The sequence below is a fragment of the Pleurodeles waltl genome, chromosome 10 (genome assembly GCF_031143425.1).
Source record: "Pleurodeles waltl isolate 20211129_DDA chromosome 10, aPleWal1.hap1.20221129, whole genome shotgun sequence".
NCBI classification, from domain to species: domain Eukaryota; kingdom Metazoa; phylum Chordata; class Amphibia; order Caudata; family Salamandridae; genus Pleurodeles; species Pleurodeles waltl.
The window spans coordinates 149,560,505-149,584,132 of NC_090449.1; the positions used below are offsets into that span (position 1 = coordinate 149,560,505).

At 46.6% G+C, this 23,628-nt stretch overlaps 1 protein-coding gene across 1 annotated transcript in view; it reads right to left on the minus strand.

Annotated features, from left to right (window-relative positions):
* PLD6 (phospholipase D family member 6) overlaps positions 1–22,658 on the minus strand; it is a 96,113-nt gene extending 73,455 nt beyond the window's left edge. Inside the window, exon 1 of the mRNA XM_069210058.1 lies at positions 22,244–22,658. Within this exon, the coding sequence (XP_069066159.1) occupies positions 22,244–22,643 (400 nt within the window). The 5' untranslated portion in view covers positions 22,644–22,658. The remainder of the gene's footprint in view (positions 1–22,243) is intronic.
* Between the last annotated feature and the right edge of the window lie 970 nt (positions 22,659–23,628).

A 23,628-nucleotide genomic window follows, 5' to 3' on the forward strand; every position in this document is an offset into this window, starting at 1 on the left:
GAATGCGATCACTCACAGTAAAGCCAGCCGAAAGAGAGAGAAATAGAAGTTTAATAAAAACAAAATGTCTTTGTTAACACCAGACCTAATTAGGGACCAAGACCCACATGTAGGTAGCTTTTTGCATGTCGCAAACAGCGACTTACGCTGTTTGCGACGTGCAAAAAGCACATTGCGATGCACAAACCCAGTTTTGCGATTCAGTAACCTGGTTACCGAATCACAAAATGGGTTTGCGACTCGCAATTAGTAAGGGGTGTTCCCTTCCTAATTGCAACTCGCAGTGCAATGTAGGATTGTTTTGTGACCGCGAACGCGGGCGCAAACCAATCGCAGTTTGCACCCATTTCAAATGGGTGCTAACACTTTCGCAAAAGGGAAGGGATCCCCATGGGACCCCTTCCCCATTGTGAATGTCACTGTAAACATTTTTTCAGAGCAGGCAGTGGTCCTGCGGACCACTGCCTGCTCTGAAAAAATGAAACAAACGTTTCATTTTTCGTTTTTGTTATGCATCTCGTTTTCCTTTAAGGAAAACTGGCTGCATTACAAAAAAAAAAAAAAAAAAAACTGCTTTATTGAAAAGCAGTCACAGACATGGTGGTCTGCTGTCTCCAGCAGGCCACCATTCGTGAGGGGGTCGCAAATTGCGACCCACCTCATGATTATTCATGATGTGGGCATTTGCGAAGCCCTTGCGAATCACAGATGGTGTCAAGGACACCATCCTACATTCGGATTTGCGACTCGCAATTTGCCGGTCACAAATCTGAACCTACCTACTTGTGGCCCCAAATTCTTAAAGAAAGTCACAAAAGTGCACCCATGGTATATGTCGTACCCCTATAAAATATTTGTGAACTGTATTTTAGCGTGGGTAAATACGATGTGTAGATGTGCTCATGTGAAAATCTATTGAGCATTTGCAAGTTCATTTTCCCTCCAGCCACTTTCTTCCCAACCCTGGAAGAAGTTCTAATTCTGCCATTGTCAGGAGTAAATGTCCAACCTTTCTTATTATGGGAAAATATTAGAGAGAAGCTGGTAAAAATATTTAAAACATGCAGGTTAGTAGGTTTGCAGACTCAAAGGTATTCCAGCCCTGGAACTATTGCTTACTGCTTCCTCCAACCCCAGTATGCAGATCTGCAGAAAGGTGGCAAAATAAGGAAATTGCTACAGTAGGGATTGAAACTCCAAGTATTCAAGCCCTACTATGGTAGTAGCCCTGGCATAATCAGAGAGGCTATTAATTGCTGCCATAATTTGTCGCCACACTACATGGCACCAAAGGGACAAGTAGATCTTTTTACAGGACAAGTAGATTTGAGAAGCAACCTGTCCCCTGGACAAGTAGATATTTTAATAAATTCCACACCCCTGAATACACTCCAAGCACTCACCACACTCCCTTCCGACCTACCCCCTGGATGTACTATACTAGGTGGCGACTTCAACGCAACCCCAGACCCAACCCTTGACATAACCGGACCAATTTCAACACACAGGTCCACGTTAGCGACAGAAATCAATGGATGACTCTCAGCGACAGGGCTTTGTGATGCCTGGCGAATATGGCACCCTAGAAAGCAACAATTCACTCACACCTCGGCAGCTCATGGCTCCCAATCTAGAATAGACCTGGTGCTTCTCCCAAGCACTGACTGTGCAGCCCTTACACACGTGGAAGTTTTAGCATGAGGGATCTCGGATCACGCTCCACTCCGGCTTACTCTGGGCCAACCTCAACCCCGGCTCCACCCGATGTGGCGACTAAATGCATGGTACCTTCAAGACAAACAATACAGGGAACAAATACAACAGGCATTAACAGAATATTTTCAATTAAACGAAAGATCAGTCTCCTCAACAGGCACTCTATGGGCAGCAGGTAAAGCGGTACTACGAGGTGTGGCGAAAAATCTGATACGAAATCAAGAACGCACCAAAATCCAACTAATCACACAACTAGAACTCCGGGCGATCGCCCTTGAAAACAAAAACACAACAAACCCAAGTGAGAAGCAAAAGCGGCAACTCCTTCTAATCCGAGAGGAAATCCGAGATCGCTCCCTAGAAACTGCAAAACACATATGTAGGGCAAACACCGGGAAATTATACGGGTGGGGGGACAAAACCGGCAAAAATGCTATACTCACTAATTTCCCATCAACATGCCTCCTGAATAGTCTATGATAAAGGAACCACCCTGGTTACAGGACATTCTGAAATTGCAAATGCCTTCGCCAAACACTACACTGCTCTATACAAGGCATCCACACAAATAGACCTACGTCAGGCCCGTTAAACACTAGAAGGGACCCCCCTCCCACAACTGCCCACTGCAGAAATACAAATATTGGAAGAACCTATCGGGGCAGAGGAAATTGGAGAAGCAATCTCAACTCTAGGCACGGGCAAGACGCCAGGCCCCGATGGGTTCCCTTCGGAGTATTACAAGGCATACAGGGAAGAACTGACCCCATACCTGTTGTGACTTTACACGGAAGTCTGGAAACATGGGTTCTTCCCACAGGAGCTGGACACTGCCACAATTGTAGTGCTCCCCAAAACCCAACCCCCCTCGCCACACTGCACAGATTATAGACCAATATCACTAATAAACTCTGAAATTAAAATATTGGCTTCCATCCTTGCCACTCGTCTCAAAAGGGTCCTGCCGCAACTAATCCACCCAGATCAATGTGGGTTTACAGCAACCCGTAGTACACGGCACTGCATCCGCAGACTACACGTGGCTTTGACGGAGAACCGCGGACTGCCCCGAAATCTTGCCCTCCTGCTCATCGATTTCGAAAAGGCATTCGATTAGGATGATTGGGGTTTCGTTCTCTTGGTGCTCCAACGCGCGGGTTTTGGAATACGATTCCGTCGATTGGTCCAGGCGTTGTACACTAACCGTACGGCTCGGGTGCAGGTCAACGGGACGCTGTCCTCTGCATTTGACAACCGCAGGGACACGCGGCAGGGATGCCCCTTATCCCCTCTTTTGTTTACCCTGGCCATTGAGCATTTGGCCCAGATGACCAGGACCGACGCAATCTACCACGGGTGGAGATGGGGCCCCTCTCACGAGGATAGGATAGCACTGTACGCGGACGATGTCCTGCTATACATGGAAGAGCCCAACACAACCGGCCCAAGAAGTCTTTGCCTTTTACGACAATATGAACAAATATCGGGACTCAAGATGAACTCTACTAAATCAATTCTGATCCCGTTGGCGAATTCACGTGATTGCTTTGACTGGCAAAGCACAATACCCCTCCGTAGGCTCAGCTTCAAATATTTAGGTATCTGGGTATCCCTCCTGCCTGAAATGACATGAGCTAAAAATCTATCCCCTTTACTAACACAAATCAAACTAGACTTACAGAAATGGCAAACCCTGTCACTAAACGTGATGGGCCGAGTGGCCCTATATAAAATTATGATCCTACCAAGACTCCTATACATATTTCAGAACTTTCCCCTTCCTATCCCTCACTCCTGGTTCAGAAACCTCAAAGGTATCACAGGGAAATTTATTTGGTGAGGTGCCAGACACAGAGTAGCAAAACACCACTGTCGGAAAGGAGTATATGACGGGGGCCTAGGCACATCAGACCCCTACCTGTATTACCTGGCCACCCAATTAATTGTGACCCACGATTGGTTCACTGGGGGTTGGGACGACCCGGCCTACAAAACAGAACTGACAATCCTGGGCCTCCCTTGTGCTCTTGACATGCTATACGGTTCACCGCTCCCCCGGGATATGGAGGACGTAACTAAGGCAGTCTTCCTGGCTTGGCGAGCAGCATTGCGGTACACCCACTGGAACGCCATTGTCACCCTCCAGACCCCGTTATGGAGAGGGAAATGGCGCCTCAGCTGCACTAAAGGGATTTACAGAATGGGACCGAATAGGTATTTCCTTGGTGGGAGACATATGGAAAGGGAGATCCATAAAATCATTTCAGGAACTCCGGACAGATTTTCAACTAAACTCAACACAATTCTTCAGATACCTCCAACTACGACACGCCCTGAGAATACACTTGCCCACCACAGGCCATATGCCAGAATTTAACCCACTCGAAGCCAAACTACTCATGAGAAACCTAGAGGGGAAAGGCATCTCTCAAATTTATAAGACACTAATCAATAATATCCCAGATAAATTAGCCCCAATTAGGACCAAGTGGGAAACCTGGGTGGGAACCCTGGAAGAGACGGAATAGAGAGAAGCCCTGATGGCACCCAAGGTACTGGCGGTGTCAACTAGATTCCGTGTAATACAATTCTACTACCTATACGAAGCATACCTGATATCATCCAGACTTCACAAAATGGGAGCCCGCCCCTCTCCCAGATGCCCAAGATGCCCGAGTGACCCAGCAGATTTCTTCCATATGGTATGGACCTGCCCAATATTACAGAAGTACTGGGATGGGGTATTTCAAGAATTGGAAAGAGCCCTGGGACAAGAAATACAAAAATCTGCAAAATTAACTTTATTAGGAATAATGGAAGAAATGGGTGGAACACGCGCAAAACGCACCCTAGTGGCCACAGCATTACTAGTTGCCAAAAGAGACATTGCAGCAGCCTGGAGTCTCCCTGGGGGCCCATCTCTCAAGAAATGGAAGAGGAGGATGGACTGGTGTGCTAACCAGGAGAAAATAGTATTCGAATCTAGAGGATGCCCACAAAAATACCGAAAGGTCTGGGGACCATGGTTAGAATTATTGACATTAACCAGAAAGATCACATGGCTAGAAATATTGTATTGTTTTATGATTGTAATACGGTAAGGAGACATGGAAGGCTACTACAACAATTGCCAGCCCCTCAAACAATAATGCTGTCTAAACATTACTATGAAAATGGAAATGATAACAAAACTTTGTAAGATGCACATGTCCTTTGCTTTGTCCCTTTTCCTTTTTTCCCTTCCCTTTGAAAATAATAAAAAATGTTTATCAAGCATTAGTCTAGTTTTTACCTCTGTAAACCGAGGTGGGGTTGCTTGGTCTCTCTGCACAGTGCACATCATTTTTGTACACTACATAGAGAGCTAACCCTTTACAGAGGGCGTGAACGCTCTTCAAGCAACAGCCACAATCCCCGTCATGGTGAACCACTTGATTAAGAGGTCACTAAATTAACCTGTGCTTAACCCTCTGGCAGCTTGGCACAAAAGCAGTCAGGCGTAACAGTGTAAATGTGTAAAGTATTTATGTAGCATACAAACAGTAGTAAAATGAAAACACAACAGAAGAAAAGTCCCACACCAAATTAGACAAAAAAATAGTACATTTAAATAAATGATTTGACACCGAAACAACAAAAATCCGTTTAGTGGAACAGGAGAAATGTAATTTTAAAGGTTTAGGTGAAAATCAAGCACCAGGAAGCAAAAACCACCAACATTGGTTATCTGGTCATAGTGGACCAGCTCTGAGTCAGAGGTTCAGGCCGACTATGATGGAGCCTGGGCACGATACAGGACTGAGTTTAGTCTGCTGACAAAATACCCTGTAGCCTGGCCATCGAGAAGCAAAGTCCTTGGATCAAGTTGAGCAGGCTGACGTCAAGCAGTTGAGGATTTGTGATGTGAGGTCCGGCGTCTCAATGCGCTGTGCGGCAGCAGAGCCGATGAAGCCGTCAACAGGAGCTTCTGATGCGAGGTCCTGAGTCGTCATCGAGGAAGCCGCTGGGGCTACAAGGAATTGTGCTGCCTTGGTGCAGCGGACAAGATGCATCAAGCTGGGCCAGTGTTGGTGGTAGGCTGTGTTGGGATGTGTAGAGTTGTGTTGACTTCGAAGGAGCCTGCTATCTCCCTGGCACTTGAAATAGGGGCCAGTCGACTGAACCTTGCAGATTTCCTGGAATCCTGGGTCCACATGGGCATGCTGGATTCAGCAGGGCTGCTCACAGCAGCAGACGAGTCCTTGCTCAGCAGGACTTGGGCTGCAGGGCAGACTTCACAACTGGGCAGTCCTTCTTCCAGGGTACAGTCCACAGGTCCAGAAGTGATATCAAGAGTTGGGTCTGAGAGTCCTCTACTTATACCTGGTGCCAGCTTTGAAATGGGAGAAGATTAAAGAGTCTTACCCTCTCAGAGGTGTCTTGAATTTCCTTCCTCCTTGCCCTGGCCCCAGCTTGTCTGAATGTACAAAAGGATAGTGTGAAACCCCTTTGTGGGTGTGCTGCGGCAGAGTCTTTCTAGTGCAACTGTGCCATGCGACAGCTCCTCCCTCTCATCTTGACAGAGATGGCGCATCCATACAACACCCAGGAACCAGTGGCGTAACAAAGACCCGCAAATGCCCCCCCAGGGGCTCCCTCAGCAAAGCACCAGCCCGGGTGATTCTGGAGGGCCTCCATGTTCTTTGTAGGAGGGGCCTCCAGTTTCGTTATGCCACTGATTACCACAGTAGTTCCTGGCACTGAACAAATCTAATTTGTGTGCCAATATGCTCCTTGTGGAAGAGCAGAATGCGATCACTCACAGTAAAGCCAACTGATAGAGAAATAGACATTTACTAAAAAATGTCTTTGTTAACCCCAGACCTAATTCGAGACCCAATTCTTAAAGTCACAAAAGTACACCCATAGTATATGTCTTTGAATTAGTGACTTTCATGAATTCACAAAAACTTACAGAATTAGACCAGGAGATTGTGCTCCTACAAAATATTTGGGAACTGTATTTTAGCACAAGCAAATATGCATGTATAGATTTGCTCATGTGAAAATCTATTGAGCGTTTACAAGTTCACTTTTCCACCAACCACCTTTTTCCCAACCCCTTGAAGAATTTCTACTTCTGCCATTGTCAGGAGTACATTTCCAACCTTCGATATTATGGGAAAAGATTAGGGAAGAGCTGTTAAAAAAATGCAAGTTAGTCGGTTGGCAGACTCAAAGCATTCCAGCCCTGGTACTATTGCTTACTGCTCCCTCCAGCCCCAGTGTGTGTGTAGAGCTGCGGAAAGGTGGCAAAATAAAGAAATTGCTATAGTAAGGATTGAAATTGCAAGTATTCAAGCCCTACTATAGTAGTAATCCTGGCAAATCAAAGAGGTTATTATCAGAGCTCCTACATAATGGGATTGCTGCCATAATTTGTCGCCCCACTACATGGCACCAAAGGGACAAGTAGTTTTTTTTAACGGACAAGTAGATTTAAGAAGCAACCTGTCCAATGGACAAGTAGATGTTTTATTACATTCCACACCCCTGAATACCTATTCCCCCTTTGTCTCATTGTCTGGGGGGAATACACAAAGACAACTGCAAGGTACACCTAGCCTTGTGGCCTAGTACACTGGCTACAGGCTCCCAATGGTTGGGACAGGAAAATGGCAACTTTCTAAAAGTTACATTTTCAGAATTGTGACTTAAAATCCAACTTTACCATTAAGGAGGGTTTTAAATTACAATTCTTTAGTTGGCAAACTTGACATTCAAACCTGCCTCCAATAGAAAGGTATCACTTATTACATACAATAAGGTAACCCAATGTTACCCTACTGGAGAGGTAGTCCTTCCAGTAGTGAAAAATGAATTTGAGTGTTTCACTATCGGGAACTTGAAAGGACCTGCCCAGCTTTTCAAATACACTGTACGGTGCACTCTAGGCTGTTTAGGGCCCACCTTAGGGCTGACTTACATGTATTAAAAAGGAAGGTTTAGACCTGGCAAAAGGTTTACTTTTCCAGGTCGAAATGGCAATTTAAACTGCACTCATGCTGCAATGGCAGGCCTGAAACGTGGTTAAAGGGCTACTTTAGTGGGAGCCACAAGGAGTGCTGCAGGTCCACTAGTAGCATTTAATCTACATGACCTGGGTACACGTGGCACCACTTTACTAGTCCTTACAAGTAAATTAAATGTGCTAATAGGGTGGGGCATGGCCAAGCTGCCGACCGTAGTGGCTCTGAAGCTCTGGCAGACGATGCCCTAACATCAACGATTGAAGACGCCCAAGACCTCAGATCGGGCAGATGATGCGGCGGCAGCACATACAAGGGGCACGGGTGCAGTATTTGTTGCGGCCCGCGTCCGTCATCCTACACCCCTCGGAGGCCCCGAGGCAACAGGGGGATGACCAGCTGCAGGGTCTCCCCCCCTTGAACAACGCAACACCCCTAAGAAGATTCCGGCTGTTCCGACTCTCGGCTGAGAGGGTCGACATGATGTTGCGGCCTGTTGCGGGCTCCTTCGAGACTGGCTAATTTACCCTCCTCCAGGTGGGAGAGCTGACCTGTGCACCGGGCCCGCTTCCCTCTCCTCTTACCATGCATATTGCTGTCCTCCTGCGTCGGTTATACCCCGGTTTGTACTGGGGTCTATGTGCATCTTAATGGCCTGCAGGGGGTCTTATAAATACAGACTCGAGTAGACCAGACATTCCGGTCCTTGTGCCTCCTTTGCATTGTACTGCTGAGGCTCCTTCATATATGAGGGTTCACTGAGTCATTTATCCATTGATCTGGTAGTGTCCTGCTGCTGCGGTGTTAATTGCATAAACCGCCTTTTAGAGATCCCACCAGCTACTGCGTGTGCACCACTGGAGCTGTTGTGCGCTGTTGGGGGCCACTGGTGGCCATAAGCTGTGCTGACCCAAAACAACAGATTCCCATTTGAGAAAAACGGCAGACATGGCCAAAGCTCTGATGCAAGACCTGGAGGAGGCCCAGAGTGGTCAGGTTTGTGACTGATCGTTAGAAGCAGAGGCCATATTGACAACGTTGAGGGCTGGGTTTCGCGCCATCGACAACAGGTTTGACTCCCTAACCCCCAGACTCGATAGCATGAGTGGTCGCCTGGACAAACAACAATCACGCCTGGAGGGTGCGGAGGGTCGAATTTCCGCCATTGAGGATGACACACTGTCACTGCGAAAGCTTCCTGAGAAGGTGGAGGGGAGGCTGAAGACTGTGGCCATAAAGAATTAAGGGCCAGATGTAAAGGGTTTTACCCATTCCGTGTCTATGGGAAAATGTGTTCATACATATGGCCCCAAGATTTGGAGGCCAGGGGACAAATGCTTTGGGACTTACTTTCATGTCCTGGAACGTACGCGGTCTAAACAATCCCCGTAAATGCAGGATGGTGCTGCAGTACCTTCGCAGGCATGCGGTGCAGGTTGCATTCCTGCAAGAGTTGCACCTTGCAGGTGGCGTGGTGCCTCCATATGCCATCACATGGGGCCTCCACTTGTACTTTATGAGTTATAGCACCTACTCCGGTGGGGTTGTATTCTGTTCCACAAATCTGTGCCTTTCGACCACTGTTGACCCAGGTGGATTCCGCAGGCAGATATGTAATGGTTGTGAGGCTATTGGAAAAACTCAGGATTTTGCTAGTCAATGTGCATGCATCTAATACTGACGTCCCTGAATTTTTTCAAGACATTCACTCCCATATTCATCGCTTTGACGTAGATCATATCCTAATGGCCGGTGATCTTAATTTGGCAATAGATCCAGCGCTGGATACCACTTCCCATGCACCGTCATCTAAGCTCTGCTCCCTTAGGGGGGGCTAAGTATGTCTGTTCTGCTTTCGCTTTTCAGGACCCTTGGCTCCCACACAGCTCTGGTGCGTTAGCATATACTTTACGTTCTGCTCCCCATGGCACGTGGGTCCGCCTAGATTATTGGCTTCTTGCGGGTGCTACTGCACAATGGGCCACAACGGTTCAGCATCTCCCACGGACCCTCTCTGACCACTCCCCGCTATTGTTAACTCTTTCTATACCTGCGGTTTTCATCTTTGCGCTGATCAGTGCTCAACGTTTTTAAGTTGAATTAGGGATCAGTGGACACTTGGGCGGTGTTATGGGATGCTTTCAAGGCATATTTGAGTTATTTGCATTTCAACACACGCTGGTGTTCTACGTGACATACGTAATGGTCTTGCACGGGTCAAGGTGCAGCTCACTGATTTCAACCGCGAATCCACTGATGTTGATGCTGCCTCCCATCTGGGCCCTCGTAGGCTTCAACTTGAGGAGTTTAACAACCTGGCAGAGCGGGAGGTGCAATACATGAGCAAGTATACCAAGGCCCGTAGATATGGGGAGGGAGACAGACCAAGGAGACTACTTGCCAGATTGATCTGACCACCTTGTCCCGTATTCCATTTATTCGAAATTCAAAGACCTGACCGCAGTATTGCTGCTGGCACCACGGCGGTTCTGGCAGAGTTTTATAAATATTACTCAAGTCTTTATACTGCGAGAACAGAACATTTCGGTTCGACACTACATGACTATCTTGAAGATATCGCTAAAGTCTGGTTGTCATCTGCCCAATAGCAATTCCTTAGTGAGCCCTTTCCTGTTGAAGAGATATCACAAGCAATAGATTCTTTGGCCAGGATGCGCACCCAAGGTTTGGATGGGTTTACCGGAGCGTTTTACAAGCAATATAAGGATATTCTTAGCCCTCACCTCCTCTTGGAGTATGCCGCGGCCCTTGATGTTGGGGCCCTACCGGAATCAATGACAGAGGCGGTTATAGCTCTGTTGCCGAAAACTGGTAAAGACCCTCTAAATTGCAGGTCCTACCGCCCTCTCTCCTTGATTAATTTTGACAACAAGATTTCAGACAAGAGGCTAGCCACATGTCTATCTCTTTTGTTTGAGACGATCATCTCCCCCGCTCAGTCCGGCTTTATCCCGCACCGCTCCACTTCCATTAACCTACGCACTATATTTGAAGTGCTAAATAGAGTGTCCCCTGGGGTTCCGATTGTGGTTGCTTTATTAGACAGTGAAAAGGCTTTTGAAACACTCAAATGGCCCGTTCTGCACGCAGTCCTTCGAAAGTTCGGGTTCCCCTGGGGCTATACCGAACTGATCTCTCTGCTCTATGCATGGCCCACGGCAACAATACGGCTTAATGGCGAGTTATCTCGTTTTTTCCCTGTAACACGAGGCAGGCGGCAGGATTGCCCCCTATCACTCTTGCTTTTCATTCTGGCTATGGACCCATTAGTGCGCCACTTGTGCGAGGGTCATATGCATAGAGGGCTGCGATGGACTACAGGACCGCTGTTGGTGTCGCTATATGCGGACAATATCTTGCTGTTCATCCATCATCCCGAGATCAACATTGCACCAATATTGGAAGAGGTGACTCATTTTGGTGCCTTCTCAGGGCTCCATATCAATTGGGCTAAATCAGAGCTTTTCCTATTGACTGATGCTACCCAAACACCTGAGCCGGGATCCCCTCGCGCTGGTGCCCTGACTCAGTGAAATACCTCAGTATTCACTTACACAGAGACAGGGAGCAGGTACTGCAGCTCAAATACGGGGCTGTGGTGGAGACACTTACTGCCCAGGTAGACAGATGGGTAAAACTACTGATATTCATGGCGGGTTCAATATCACTCCTTTAAATGGTGGTTCTCCCACAATTTTTATAAATGTTTTAAACATTCCGATCCCCCTTACCAATTCCATTTTTGCAATGTTCCGTAGCCTGACTACCCGTCTGGTGTGGGCTGATCGGCATCCACAAATTCATTGGGAGGTCTTGACTCTAAGTACACAAGAAAGTACGGGGTTCTCTAAAGAGGGCGTCGCGGGTACCAGCGTAGCCCTAGGTTGTACGTGTTCCTATTTGGAAGGGTAATGTCAGTGAAATGTCAGTAAGTAACTGCAGAGTGCATGCGCGGGGTGAGACACCAGGGGGAGTTCCTTTTACGGACTAGGTGGTCTCACACACTATATAGTGTCATGCTTCATCATTTGACCACCTAGACCCACCCAGGTAGGACAGTGCCACCTGGGCGGACTCAACCTCACTGTTAAAGGAACAGGAGGGAGGGCGTAAATAAACTTGTTTCTGGAAAGGTCGGGATCCAGCTAATCTAGTGAGCAAATTAAAAACACCTAAGCAGACACCTGTGAGGAGTGACAAATTTAATGGTGGTGTCTGATTGGTGTAGTTAAAACAGGGGTTGGGACACCTCTGTGAGGATAAGGACTCACAGGGTCACCTAACTAATAGCCAACATGTTTCTGCCCTCAGAAGTGAGCCAATAGAGGTCTCGGGGCATTCGTCAGGGCCTAGGATCCCTACGTCTCACGTTGGAGGAAATTTACTCTATGTGAAGGTCAAAGAGTGTGAAGTAAAAGGTCTACCTTACCCAAGGAATTACCTTGAGGCGGCCTATGGGGGATAAACAAACAATTAGAACAATAGTGGCACACGACACTGCAAAAACCAACCAACTTCACACGTGTCAAGGGGATGCATTCATGCACATAACACATATGTTCATAATAGGCAATATTCATGCGTAGAGTGACCAAGTGGGTACATCTAACTATACATGTGGACAGTCCTACCACTGCAGGGAATTACAACTCTTACCCTTTCATAGAGGCTACTAGCCTCTGGTATCCAGGAGGGGGAGTGTCCCCTTATAGTCAAACACTAAGGAGAAACACAGAAAGAGATGGACACAAAGACAAAGTGAGGAAGGGAAGGGAACAGGTGTAACCAGTACAAATACAGGGGAGAACAGGACTAGCGGCGTGGTTCCCACTAGGAACCCACTGTCATTACTAAATAAAAAGATACTGCATAATGAGTAAAGTAGTAACAAGGGATGGCTACAATTACAGATAGAAAGTAAAAATTAATAGAGGGAAGGGGGGGAAAAGGAAGAAGAGAAGTCTTATCTGTGCTGCCTGTGATCCATTCAGTCACTCACTACATCAAAGGGGGCGCTCGCCGTGCGCCTATACCGTCCTCTCCTTGGACCGCTTGGAACAAGTGGCTGAAGGAAAACGGTCTTTTTAAGGCTGCTTGATGTTCCAGGTGCGCCCTATTGGCGCGGTAATTAGAGATTATGTGCAGTGAATCACCGCCGCGGGCCTTTAGGTGCGTTTCTAGCCTTGATGTGGTCGCCGTCATTACGGTCGCCCCAGCTGAGCCGGGGCGCCGGCATGGATGCGTATGAGTGCTCGGGTGGGGCCCGGGCCGGAAGTCTCCGGCCCGAGCGTCACAACCGGAAGCCTCGCGCTCCGTGCGGGGCCGCTGGGAAATGTAGTTCCCAGCGGTCCCGTGGCCCGGTGCGAGGAAGGGAAGGAAAGGAAGAAATGAAGGAGAGAAGGAGCCAGGAACAGAGAGGGGGGGGGGAACAATGCAAAAGCGGGGGACAGAAGAGGGAGGGGGGAAAGAGAGGGGAGGAAGGGGGTGACAACCGGGAAGGGAACAGGGGGGCATGGGGGAGGGCAAAAGAGAGTGATGGGGGGGGGAGAAAAAAGAAAGGAAAGGAAAGGAGGAAGGGGAAAAGAAAGAGGAAAATCATAAGAGAGAGAAAGTTGGAGAGAGCAGGTAAAAGGAACGTGGGGGGGGAAAAAACAAGGGGGGGTGGGGAGGTAGAGAGAGCGGAACAAAGGGAGGGGTGGTACGAGGTATGGGGAAGAGGGGAGAAGAAGGAAACAGCGGAAAGGAAAAGAGGATAGAGATTTTTTTTTATTATAATTAATAAAGAGAGAGCGAGGAGAGAGACGAAAGAGAGAGATCTAGAGAGCGGAATAAGGGTAGGGTGGTGGTATCAGGGGACGAGGAAGGAGATAATGGTAAAGAAGAAGAAAGGAAAGAGCAAAGGTAAAAGGAGTGCGGGAAGAGGAGACGAGGTAGAGGGTTAGACAAACGGGGTGAGAGAGAAGAGCAGGGGAACAGGGGAGTCGAAGGATTGGAAACAGAAAAGGGGAAGGGGAAGGAAGTAAAGCCAGGTGGGGGAAGAGCAAGAGCTTGGGGTCAAGGAAAGAGGGGCGTGGGGGAAAGCAAGGAAGGCACGGGAAGAGGAGGAAGGATTGGAGGACTCATAGATTTGTAAAAGGACTCATTTATTGAGTGTGAACCAGGGGATCTCGTCATTAAGACCGTCGGTGTCCGTGTGTAATCTCCAGACCCAGCGTTGTTCGGTCTGGAGCAATCTCTGTGTCATATTAGAGGTCGACGGAGGTAATTGCTCTATGACCGTCCAGTTTAAGTCATCTGCAGAATGTTTTTTCAAAAGGAAGTGGTTAGTCAATTTCGTTGCTTCTCGTTTACAACGGATCGTACTCCTATGTTCACAGATTCTCGAGGCGACCTTTCTCGAGGTCATTCCCACATATTTTAGGTTACAGGGACATCTGATCAAGTAGATCACATTCTTGCTGTTACAGTTGGTTAGGGATTTTTGTACCCATGGGGTCTTAAGGTCTAGGTCTATAGTTGTCGATTTTTTAGTAAAACGACAGACACTACAGTTGCCACATGGGTAGTGGCCTGTTGGTGGTGGAAGACCCCATAGTGTGGTCTGTATGGTGAGGGAATTGATTTTTTCTTTGGGTCTTGTGTGGACAACCATGTCCCGTATGTTTGCGGCTCTCCTAAAGGCATGTAGTGGCTGCTGAAAAGGTAAACCCCCAGATGTGAGGATTTTCCACTCCTCTTTAATGATTTTCTGAATCTTGTTGGAGAGCGGGTTAGAAGTGGTTACACACACTATTTGTTCAGTGTCAGATGTCCTAGCGCGTGGTTGCAATAGTTGGTCCCTGTTATTATTGCGCGCTCTTTTGTATGCTCTCTTCACCAGATATGTAGGATAGTCTTTGGTTTGCAGGTTAATTGCCAGTTTATCAGCGTGTTTACGGTAGTCTGTGAGGGTGGAGCAATTCCGTTGAAGACTTAGAAATTGACCTACAGGGAGGTTCTCCTTCAGGGACCTTGGGTGGAAGCTCTGAAACTGAAGCAGGTTGTTCCGGTCTGTGGGTTTATAATAAACCTCTGTGGCCAGTGCCCCATTGTTTTCATAGATGAGTAAATCAAGAAATGCTAGTCGGTTGTCACCTATGGTCATGGTGAAGTTCAGGAAAGGATTGGCTGCATTCAACCAATTTGCAAGTCATAGCCTCCTCTCTAGTTCCTGTCCAGACCAGTAGGATATCATCTATATATCGTTTCCAGAGTTTAATCTGCTGGAGGAACGGGTTGTCATCATGATTGACCACCTGTCTCTCAAAGTGATCGACATAAAGGCATGCCAGGCTAGGTGCAAAAGTGCTGTCCATGGATGTTCCTTGTATTTGCAAGAAAAAGTTATCCTCGAACTTGAAATAGTTCCTCGTGAGAGCCACATGTGCCAGGTCCAGTATGAAGTCAGGGGGCGTGCATGACTCTCCTCTATTGGCTTCCAAGAGATCGCTGATGACCTGCAAAGTGGCCTCCTGGGGAATGTTGGTGTAAAGGGATTCCACATCCAGGGTGATCAACAATTCTCTAGTTTTGTCAAAAGACACAGAGTCTAGTAAAACTAACACATCCGTAGTATCTTTAAGGTAAGTTGGAATTCTTATAACCAGTGGCTGAAGGAAGAAATCCACGAATTGAGAGAGGGGTTCTAAAACCGAGCCAATACCGGATACTATAGGTCTACCTGGAGGGGGGATTTGCCCTTTATGCATCTTAGGAAGAACATAAAAATAGGGAATCCTAGGGTTAGCCTGTACCAGGAAGTCTGCTTCATGTTGAGTAATCCAGTCATTCTCCATGCCTTTCATCACGAGAAAAGAAATCTCATCTTGAATGTCAGGTGTGGGGTCTTGAGATAAGCGTTTGTAATGATGGGTGTTACCCAATAGACGTTCGCACTCATCTCTATACATTTTTTGTGGAGAAATTACCGTTGCTCCACCTTTGTCTGCTGGTTTGATGATTATCGTAGGGTCAGATGTTAGACCTTTCAGAGCTGAGAGCTCATCCATACTCATGTTATGGTATGTTTTGTTAGTGGTCCCTGTAAGTGCGTTTACCTTTAGGGATACTGATTTCTCAAAGGCCAGGACCTCGGGGGGCATCTGTCCAGTGGTTGGACAGAAAGTGGACTTGGGGCGTAGTCCTGTGTTTCGTTCAGGAGCCTCGAAATGTTTGCCCAAAAAGAAAGTCTTTAAGCGGATTTTACGGAACAGACCTGCTAGTTCTGTTCGGGTTTTAAATAAATCAATTTTAGGTGTGGGAACAAAATTTAGGCCCTTGTTCAGTGCCCTAGTTTCAAGTTCACTGAGAACACGGTTGCTCAGATTGATAATGTTATCTGTTTGATTATCCATCAGGCTAGTTATAGTGTTTTGCTTGTCCCTGGGAGGGGGTCCCTTTGTGCCGTATTCTCTGGGGCGTCCTCTCTTGGCCTCCAGTGTACCTCTTTCCTTTTCCCTTTTCTCCTCCCGTGGCCTCTGTCTAAAAAATGGTGCGGTGGCTCAGGAAATGACCATTGTGCAGGGTGCTGGAAAAAGGGCGCCTGGTATTGAGGTGGGAGTCCATATTGAGGAGGCCAACCCCATTGTTGGTTATGATATGGGGGGCACACGGGGGTAACATTGGTGGATGATTCCACCTTCCCCGGCGTTGCCCGCGTCGTCCACGGCGTTGCCGTGTATTGTCTGATGATGTGCTGTCATTATCTGAGCTGGTGTTCCCGCCAGATGAAGTGTCAGACATGTTGTTTGTTTTTGCTACGTAGTCGGATTTGGTGTAAGGGTGTATTCTCTCGTGAGAGAACCGGTCGAGATCTTTCTGGAATTTAGAGATCTATCGCTGGGTGAGATATTCTTTATGCTCGTTCATATTTTTGTTTACCTCCTCTAGTTTCTTTTTAAAGGAGAGAATACTCAACCCTGATTTTAGGTTATTCTCACTCATTTTTATCTGAATTAGAAGTACCTCAGATAACCTTGTCGCTGTTTTAATGATAAGGATGAGCCAATCTCTGGTGCACTTCCATGCTATTAAAGCCCAATCCTTTCTAAATTCCAGATCTTCAAGGAATATACGTGGGGCATTGGTGACCAACAGCCCATTGGGTGCTGTATTGCTGCAGAGGTATTCAGTTAGAACGGCTCCGTGGAGAATAGTTTTGACATGTGATCGTTTTAGTTCTACTAGTGTGTCCCAGTCGCCCAGCTGGGACAAACTTTTGGAGAGGGTTGTATCACCAAGAAGTGAAGGGGCTGACAGAATGGCTGTCAAATCCTCATCACTGAAAGAGAGTCCTTCCGCCATACTGGGGAAAGGAAGAACAATGGTGTGGGAAAGTGATGGGGGAGAAAAGGAGTACAAATTGTGGGGGGGGGGGGGGTGGGGGGGGGGGGGGCGGAAGGGTTTTTTTTTCTTTTTTTTTCCCCTAGACAGACAAAGAACCTTAGTGTCGGCGTGTGAGCCTGGAAAGAAGGAGCCAAAAATTGCTCACTAGAACGGACTCTCTCAGCTAAACAGCTGCTCAACTATCAATACACATGGAGAGAGGATGAGGGAGAAGGAGGGACAAATATGGAGGAACCCACCGTACTTAGCTCCCTATTTCTATAACTCAAAGTACACGAGAAAGTACGGGGTTCTCTAAAGAGGGCGTCGCGGGTACCAGCGTAGCCCTAGGTTGTACGTGTTCCTATTTGGAAGGGTAATGTCAGTGAAATGTCAGTAAGTAACTGCAGAGTGCATGCGCGGGGAGAGACACCGGGGGGAGTTCCTTTTACGGACTAGGTGGTCTCACACACTATATAGTGTCATGCTTCATCATTTGACCACCTAGACCCACCCAGGTAGGACAGTGCCACCTGGGCGGACTCAACCTCACTGTTAAAGGAACAGGAGGGAGTGCGTAAATAAACTTGTTTCTGGAAAGATCGGGATCCAGCTAATCTAGTGAAAAAATTAAAAACACCTAAGCAGACACCTGTGAGGAGTGACAAATTTAATGGTGGTGTCTGATTGGTGTAGTTAAAACAGGGGTTGGGACACCTCTGTGAGGATAAGGACTCACAGGGTCACCTAACTAATAGCCAACATGTTTCTGCCCTCAGAAGTGAGACAATAGAGGTCTCGGGGCATTCGTCAGGGCCTAGGATCCCTACGTCTCACGTTGGAGGAAATTTACTCTACGTGAAGGTCAAAGAGTGTGAAGTAAAAGGTCTACCTTACCCAAGGAATTACCTTGAGGCGGCCTATGGGGGATAAACAAACAATTAGAACAATAGTGGCACACGACACTGCAAAAACCAACCAACTACACACGTGTCAAGGGGATGCATTCATGCACATAACACATATGTTCATAATAGGCAATATTCATGCGTAGAGTGACCAAGTGGGTACATCTAACTATACAGGTCTTGACTCTCCCATATGAGCGCGGTGGATTCGGTGTTCTGCACTTCTAGCTCTACACAGAGTCACTACATATATCATTGGTATCATCCGGATGCTCGTCTCCCATACCCTATCCAGGAGAGAGACTGTTTGGCCCCTGTTCCGCTGAATGCCCTCCTGCCTGGGGGTGTCCCATTACATAGCAGCGATATTCAAACTCTCTCTACCACCAGCTGGGCATGGCACGAGCTTGCTCGTGTTCTTCACTGTGACACGCTATATTCTCCTGCCTTGGCACTCATTAATAATCCACTTACACCTATCTCTCAAGAGACACTTGTCCAGCACACACTACACACTTTCCACCTGGATAGCTTTGGGGATGTTTTCCCAGATGACAACATATTCTCACACGACGCAGATATTAGATTCACTGATGCCACGTACTTACATTTCCTACTCTGCTGGCTGCAGCATGCTGTCAGGGCATGCTATGCCACGTATCCTTTAGCTCCTGCAGAGTTTGCTCCTCTTACCTTGGTGGCTACTGTGGATACAGGAGCACACTTGTTATCCAAACTTTATCTATCTTGTGTTAAAGCTTTTCCAATACTGGACACTCGACTCAGGGAATCCTGGGAGAGGGATCTAGGTCATCCAATATCGCAGAAGGTGTGGGACGCATGCTGCACGCAGACCAGGTTTATCTCATCCAGTCAGCGTCATAAATTAGTCCACCTTAAGTTCCTAAGGAGAATATACTTCAAGCCCAAAGATATAGCCCGCATAGACTCGGACCACTCCTCTGCTTGAAACGCTCCGACAACGGATTTTTATCACATGGCCTGGACCTGTCTGGACATCAGTTTCTTTCTGGTGCGAGGTGTATGACAAATTGTCGGCCATTGTCGTTTGGCCTCTGCGACCCGATCTGCTCATGGCTCTTCTTTGATACACAGGCAAATTACCCAAGTCTATTTGACGCCACACGGCACTTTTACTCCTGTTGGCTAACGAGACATAGTGCTCAGATGTGGTTCCAAAAATGTGCCCAATACACATTCTTGGCTGGCCAGTCCCACATAATGAGATACAAACAGTGAATTTGATGCTACTTTGCAACCTATGGGTTCCAGACCTAAGGATATCTGGCAACTGCTGAGAAACTACTTGCTTACGCTTACCACTGCCCCTCCAATGTCCCAGGTGTCTGTTGATGCCAGTCAAGGTTGAGCCTACCCCGTGCATACTATTCACGTTGTGAAAAGATAAATGTACTTATGTCTGCATACCCGGCTTGTTTGCGATTTTGTGAATGACATTGATATGTATGACATGTACTGATGATTATCTTTCTCACTCTGTGATAACACTTCCATGCTTGAACTGCACTGCTGTTTGTTGGTTTCGTGCATATTTCAAAATGATAAACATGTTCTACTAAGATATAAGCCAATGTTATCCTTTTTAAAGGAGCTAGCACAAGCACTTTAGGACTAGTTACCAGCGGTAAAGTGCACATAGTCCCAAGGCCAATTAAAAAAAAAGAGTTCAGCAAAAATTGGATGATGAAGGCAAAGGGTTTGGGGGAAGACCACCCTAAGGCTGACATGTCTAACAAACATCTTTGTCATCAATCTGATGCATGCAATTTGTGGGATTATATTGTTATCCATCCATAGCCTAAGTATTACTCTCCTCGCCATTTACCATGTGCAATAACTCTGTCATTTGCTACAGCATAACTAGTTATGTCTCGTTAACTCTTATACTTCAGATTTTCTTTTTCCTATTGCGCTTAATTGAGAGAGGCATTCTTGTGGCTTTGTTCGGTCCCTGTATATAAGAGCTATGCATACACTGTAAGAATGTCAGATGTATTGGTCTTTCCCAGTATTTATACAAAACACAATTTAAATGCCCCTATTTTGTTTTATAATTTTCATGCTACTGTGCTACTCATCCCAGTGCAGGGTGTCAGAGCGCTTTACATCACACATACATATTATACATTGACAAGAAACCATTAATGTGTAAATTCATGTGTAGGATGTGTTACATAAGATAGTGAATGTTACAAGGTGTAGGAACCACATGTCCTTCATAGCTCCATCTGCTTTATTAGGAGGATTACAGTTTATGAACTGCAAGTACCAAATGATCTCTGTGTTAAAAGCAGTAAACCACTTAGTCATTTACATAAAATAAAAACCAGTCATCTACATGTTGCATAACGTGCCTTGCAAGAGACATATTAACCCTCTATTCTACTTTGATTCAAAACTGGGACTAGGCAAAACACAGATCTTTCCAGCAAATATGTTAACCTACAGTGTTATCTTCCCATTATTCCCCAAGAACTAGGTGGCACAGAAAGATCTCTGCAACCGGTGTTTGAACCCCATAAAATAATTTAAATTGCAGACTTTGTAACCAGTTAAACAGAACAGATTACCATGTTTTTTCTTGTTGCCAATTTCTTTGGACAGGGGTTTTAAAAAATAAATGTATAAATTGAGGCCCAGATTTTGCATGTGGGTGCTGTCCCTTTTTTAGCACAATCCCAAAAAAATCGAATTTGTTAAATACTGTAACGCGTTCAAACGTACTCATTCTATACCTGCTAAACACGTGCGACTTCTCAAGATATAAGGTCAATTCTTTTGAAGTCAACTTCCTGTGAGGTCATGGGTTGTGATGCCACTTCATGGGATTCCACGTTGTCATGTCACATGCCATGTTGCACATGCCATGATGTCACTTGCATACTGCCTAACTTGGTTAGTCCCCACGCTTCTTTTTTCATGACTTGTGCCCTGGACAGAAATGATTGCCTATCTAGACCTACCACTGAAATTCATCTGACAATATGCCTCATTACGAGCCCTGGGGTGGAGGTCAGGATCGCCTCTGCTATGGCGGTCCGACCACCAAATAAAGACCCTGGTGGTCTGCCACCAGCACCTCAGGGATCCATGATGCAGACGGCCTGGCGGGGATGTTCTTTATGTGGGAGTCAGACCGAGGTTTCCGCCTACCAACCTAGCGGGAAAGTCCTAATAGATCCAGTGAGGTGGTTGCCATGAGGGCGGCGGCCACCCTGTTCAGAGTTTGGCGGACGGGCTTTCCTGTCCGTCAAACTCAAAATGAGGTCCTATGTGTCTATTTGATAAGGTCACAGCATGTACGGAGTTCTTCCTGGACTGAAAATTAAGTTAACCTAAGAGTTGACTGTCAAGGGCTGCAACTATGCAACTACGCCTTCATGTTATCAACAGTGTTAAGTCTTTAAAAATTAATGCACTCAGTGAGGCAGTCTTGTCTTCGATCCACTGAAAAAGTAGGACTTGACAAGAACCATGCACATATGGATCATTAATGAATTCTGAACGTTGAACTTGGGCAAGCATTTTCATTCAAGGGCACCTTCACCATACTTGAGAGAAGTACACCTTTATGGTCAAGTGTTTGAGGGCAGCATGAGGCCCTCCTCTGTTCCAGCCCAAAGTGTCTCCTACCACTCTCCAAGAGGGACGATTTCAAACCTACTTTAGGAATGTTTGTCACCCATTGACAGCGTTTATTGTGACATGACAATGCAACTGCTGCTACCGATTCTAGAAAATATGCAGTGGCCTTTTAATTCTCTCAATGAATTCTATTTGTCTCACACGATGCTATTGGCGTGCCGTTAGGCCTCCATCGAATGCTTCGACTACTATGTATAGTGGAATACTTAACATCTTAAAAGTACACAGAATCTTCGTACATTAAATTATTTCTGTAATGCATACAATGCACACACAAAGCAGCCAGTTTAATTCGTTTTTTCCCACTGCAGTAAGCTTTTTCAAAATGTGCATTGACAAATACATATTGAAGAGCAAATAAGCCTTGATTTAATAAATCAACCCACACTTGCACAAATGATATTTGCAAACTTTCGCACAGTAAAGCCATAATGCTTGCTTCCACTTTTATTGATATTCAGAAGCAATATACGAGGCACTAACTACGCACAGTGACATTTTTCTAACTCAGTTTAGGCCCTCCCATCAGTCAGTATTTACCTGCCTTCCTCAGCCACCCTATTTGGGAGCCGGTCACTGCCATGTAGTCCGAATCGGTGATGACTCGCACACGGACCCCTCGCTCGTGAAGCAGCAGCACAGCCCTGCACAGGTGCAGACTGGAAAAGGAGAAAACACAGAGCTCAAGCGATTGCTGAGCGGAGAGCAGGTGCCGGAGCAGCCGATTGAGAGAACTGTCGACGTGCGGTAGTTTGCAGGTGCAGGGAACGGGCCGTTCGGGGTGCAGTTCAGCGTCGGTACAGGTTATTCCCGCAGGGAAGAAAAGCACTTCCCGGAGAGGCTTCCTCCGACGTCTCAGCAACTGCACGAAGCCCTCCAAGCTCAGGGCCACGGCGAAGGCAGCGAGGCCTAGAAGTTTCCAGGAGCTGGCGCGAGGCATGACACCTCAGTAACGTCCCGCGTGCTGCGCGAGCGGAGTGCGCACGTGCGAGTCGGCCTTCAAGGATGCTGGGGCGGAGTTAGAGAACCCTACAGTCCAACCCTTCGCGAGCCCGACTATGGAAGCCAACAAGCCACTGGCACCGCGCCCTAAACTGTCAAAAGGGCGAGGCACGATTGTACAAGAGCCTTAGTCAAAATTGTTTTCTAGGTGTAACAGCTCATGCCTAGAACAGGAAGATATATCCCGGTAGCATAGCGCCCGCAGTGTTAAAAAAGCGAGAAAACACAACCCGCCTCCCGAAGATAGAACTAAAACAGTGGTAAAGCCCGGTAGACTATTCTGTCCCATCACGAATTCCAATCAGTACTAGAGAGAGAGCTGGGTATTTTAGGAGGGAAGCTCTAAAGCAAAGTTACTTGTAATACATAATTACGAGAAGACTGTGAAAAAGTAGCACTCCTGGGAACGTTTTTACTAATTACAATATGAAGATTGCACTGTCATCTGTTCATATATGTAGAAAGAAACGTGCACTTTTGTTTTATGTGAAATAACCTTTTCACATGCATGTGCGCTTTCGGTTTTAGAAAGTCAGAGAAATTGAAGCCTAATCCATGGTATTAATTAATTGTATTATTTTGTGTTCCTCTTTCCTGTCGAGGAAGCGATGTCCAGGATGTTCCTGTCTTTAATTTTCAAGATCCTTTACTCAAGCCTTTGCTAGGGGCCATTCTTAAGCTGTGCCGTCTATTGTATTGCTATATTATATAAACGCCATGTCATTTACTATGCACATCACATTCATTTATATGCAGTAGAAGTAGGTGTTTCTAGATGTATCTTATGCATTAATATGTTAATTCGCTTCCTAGAATGATACATTGCCCGCCCAACTCTACTACATCACATCTCAGTACTGAATGCAAATGTATTTTCTCCCTAAAACCGTAGGGTCTTATAAGGCAGACCCTGTCCTAGTCTG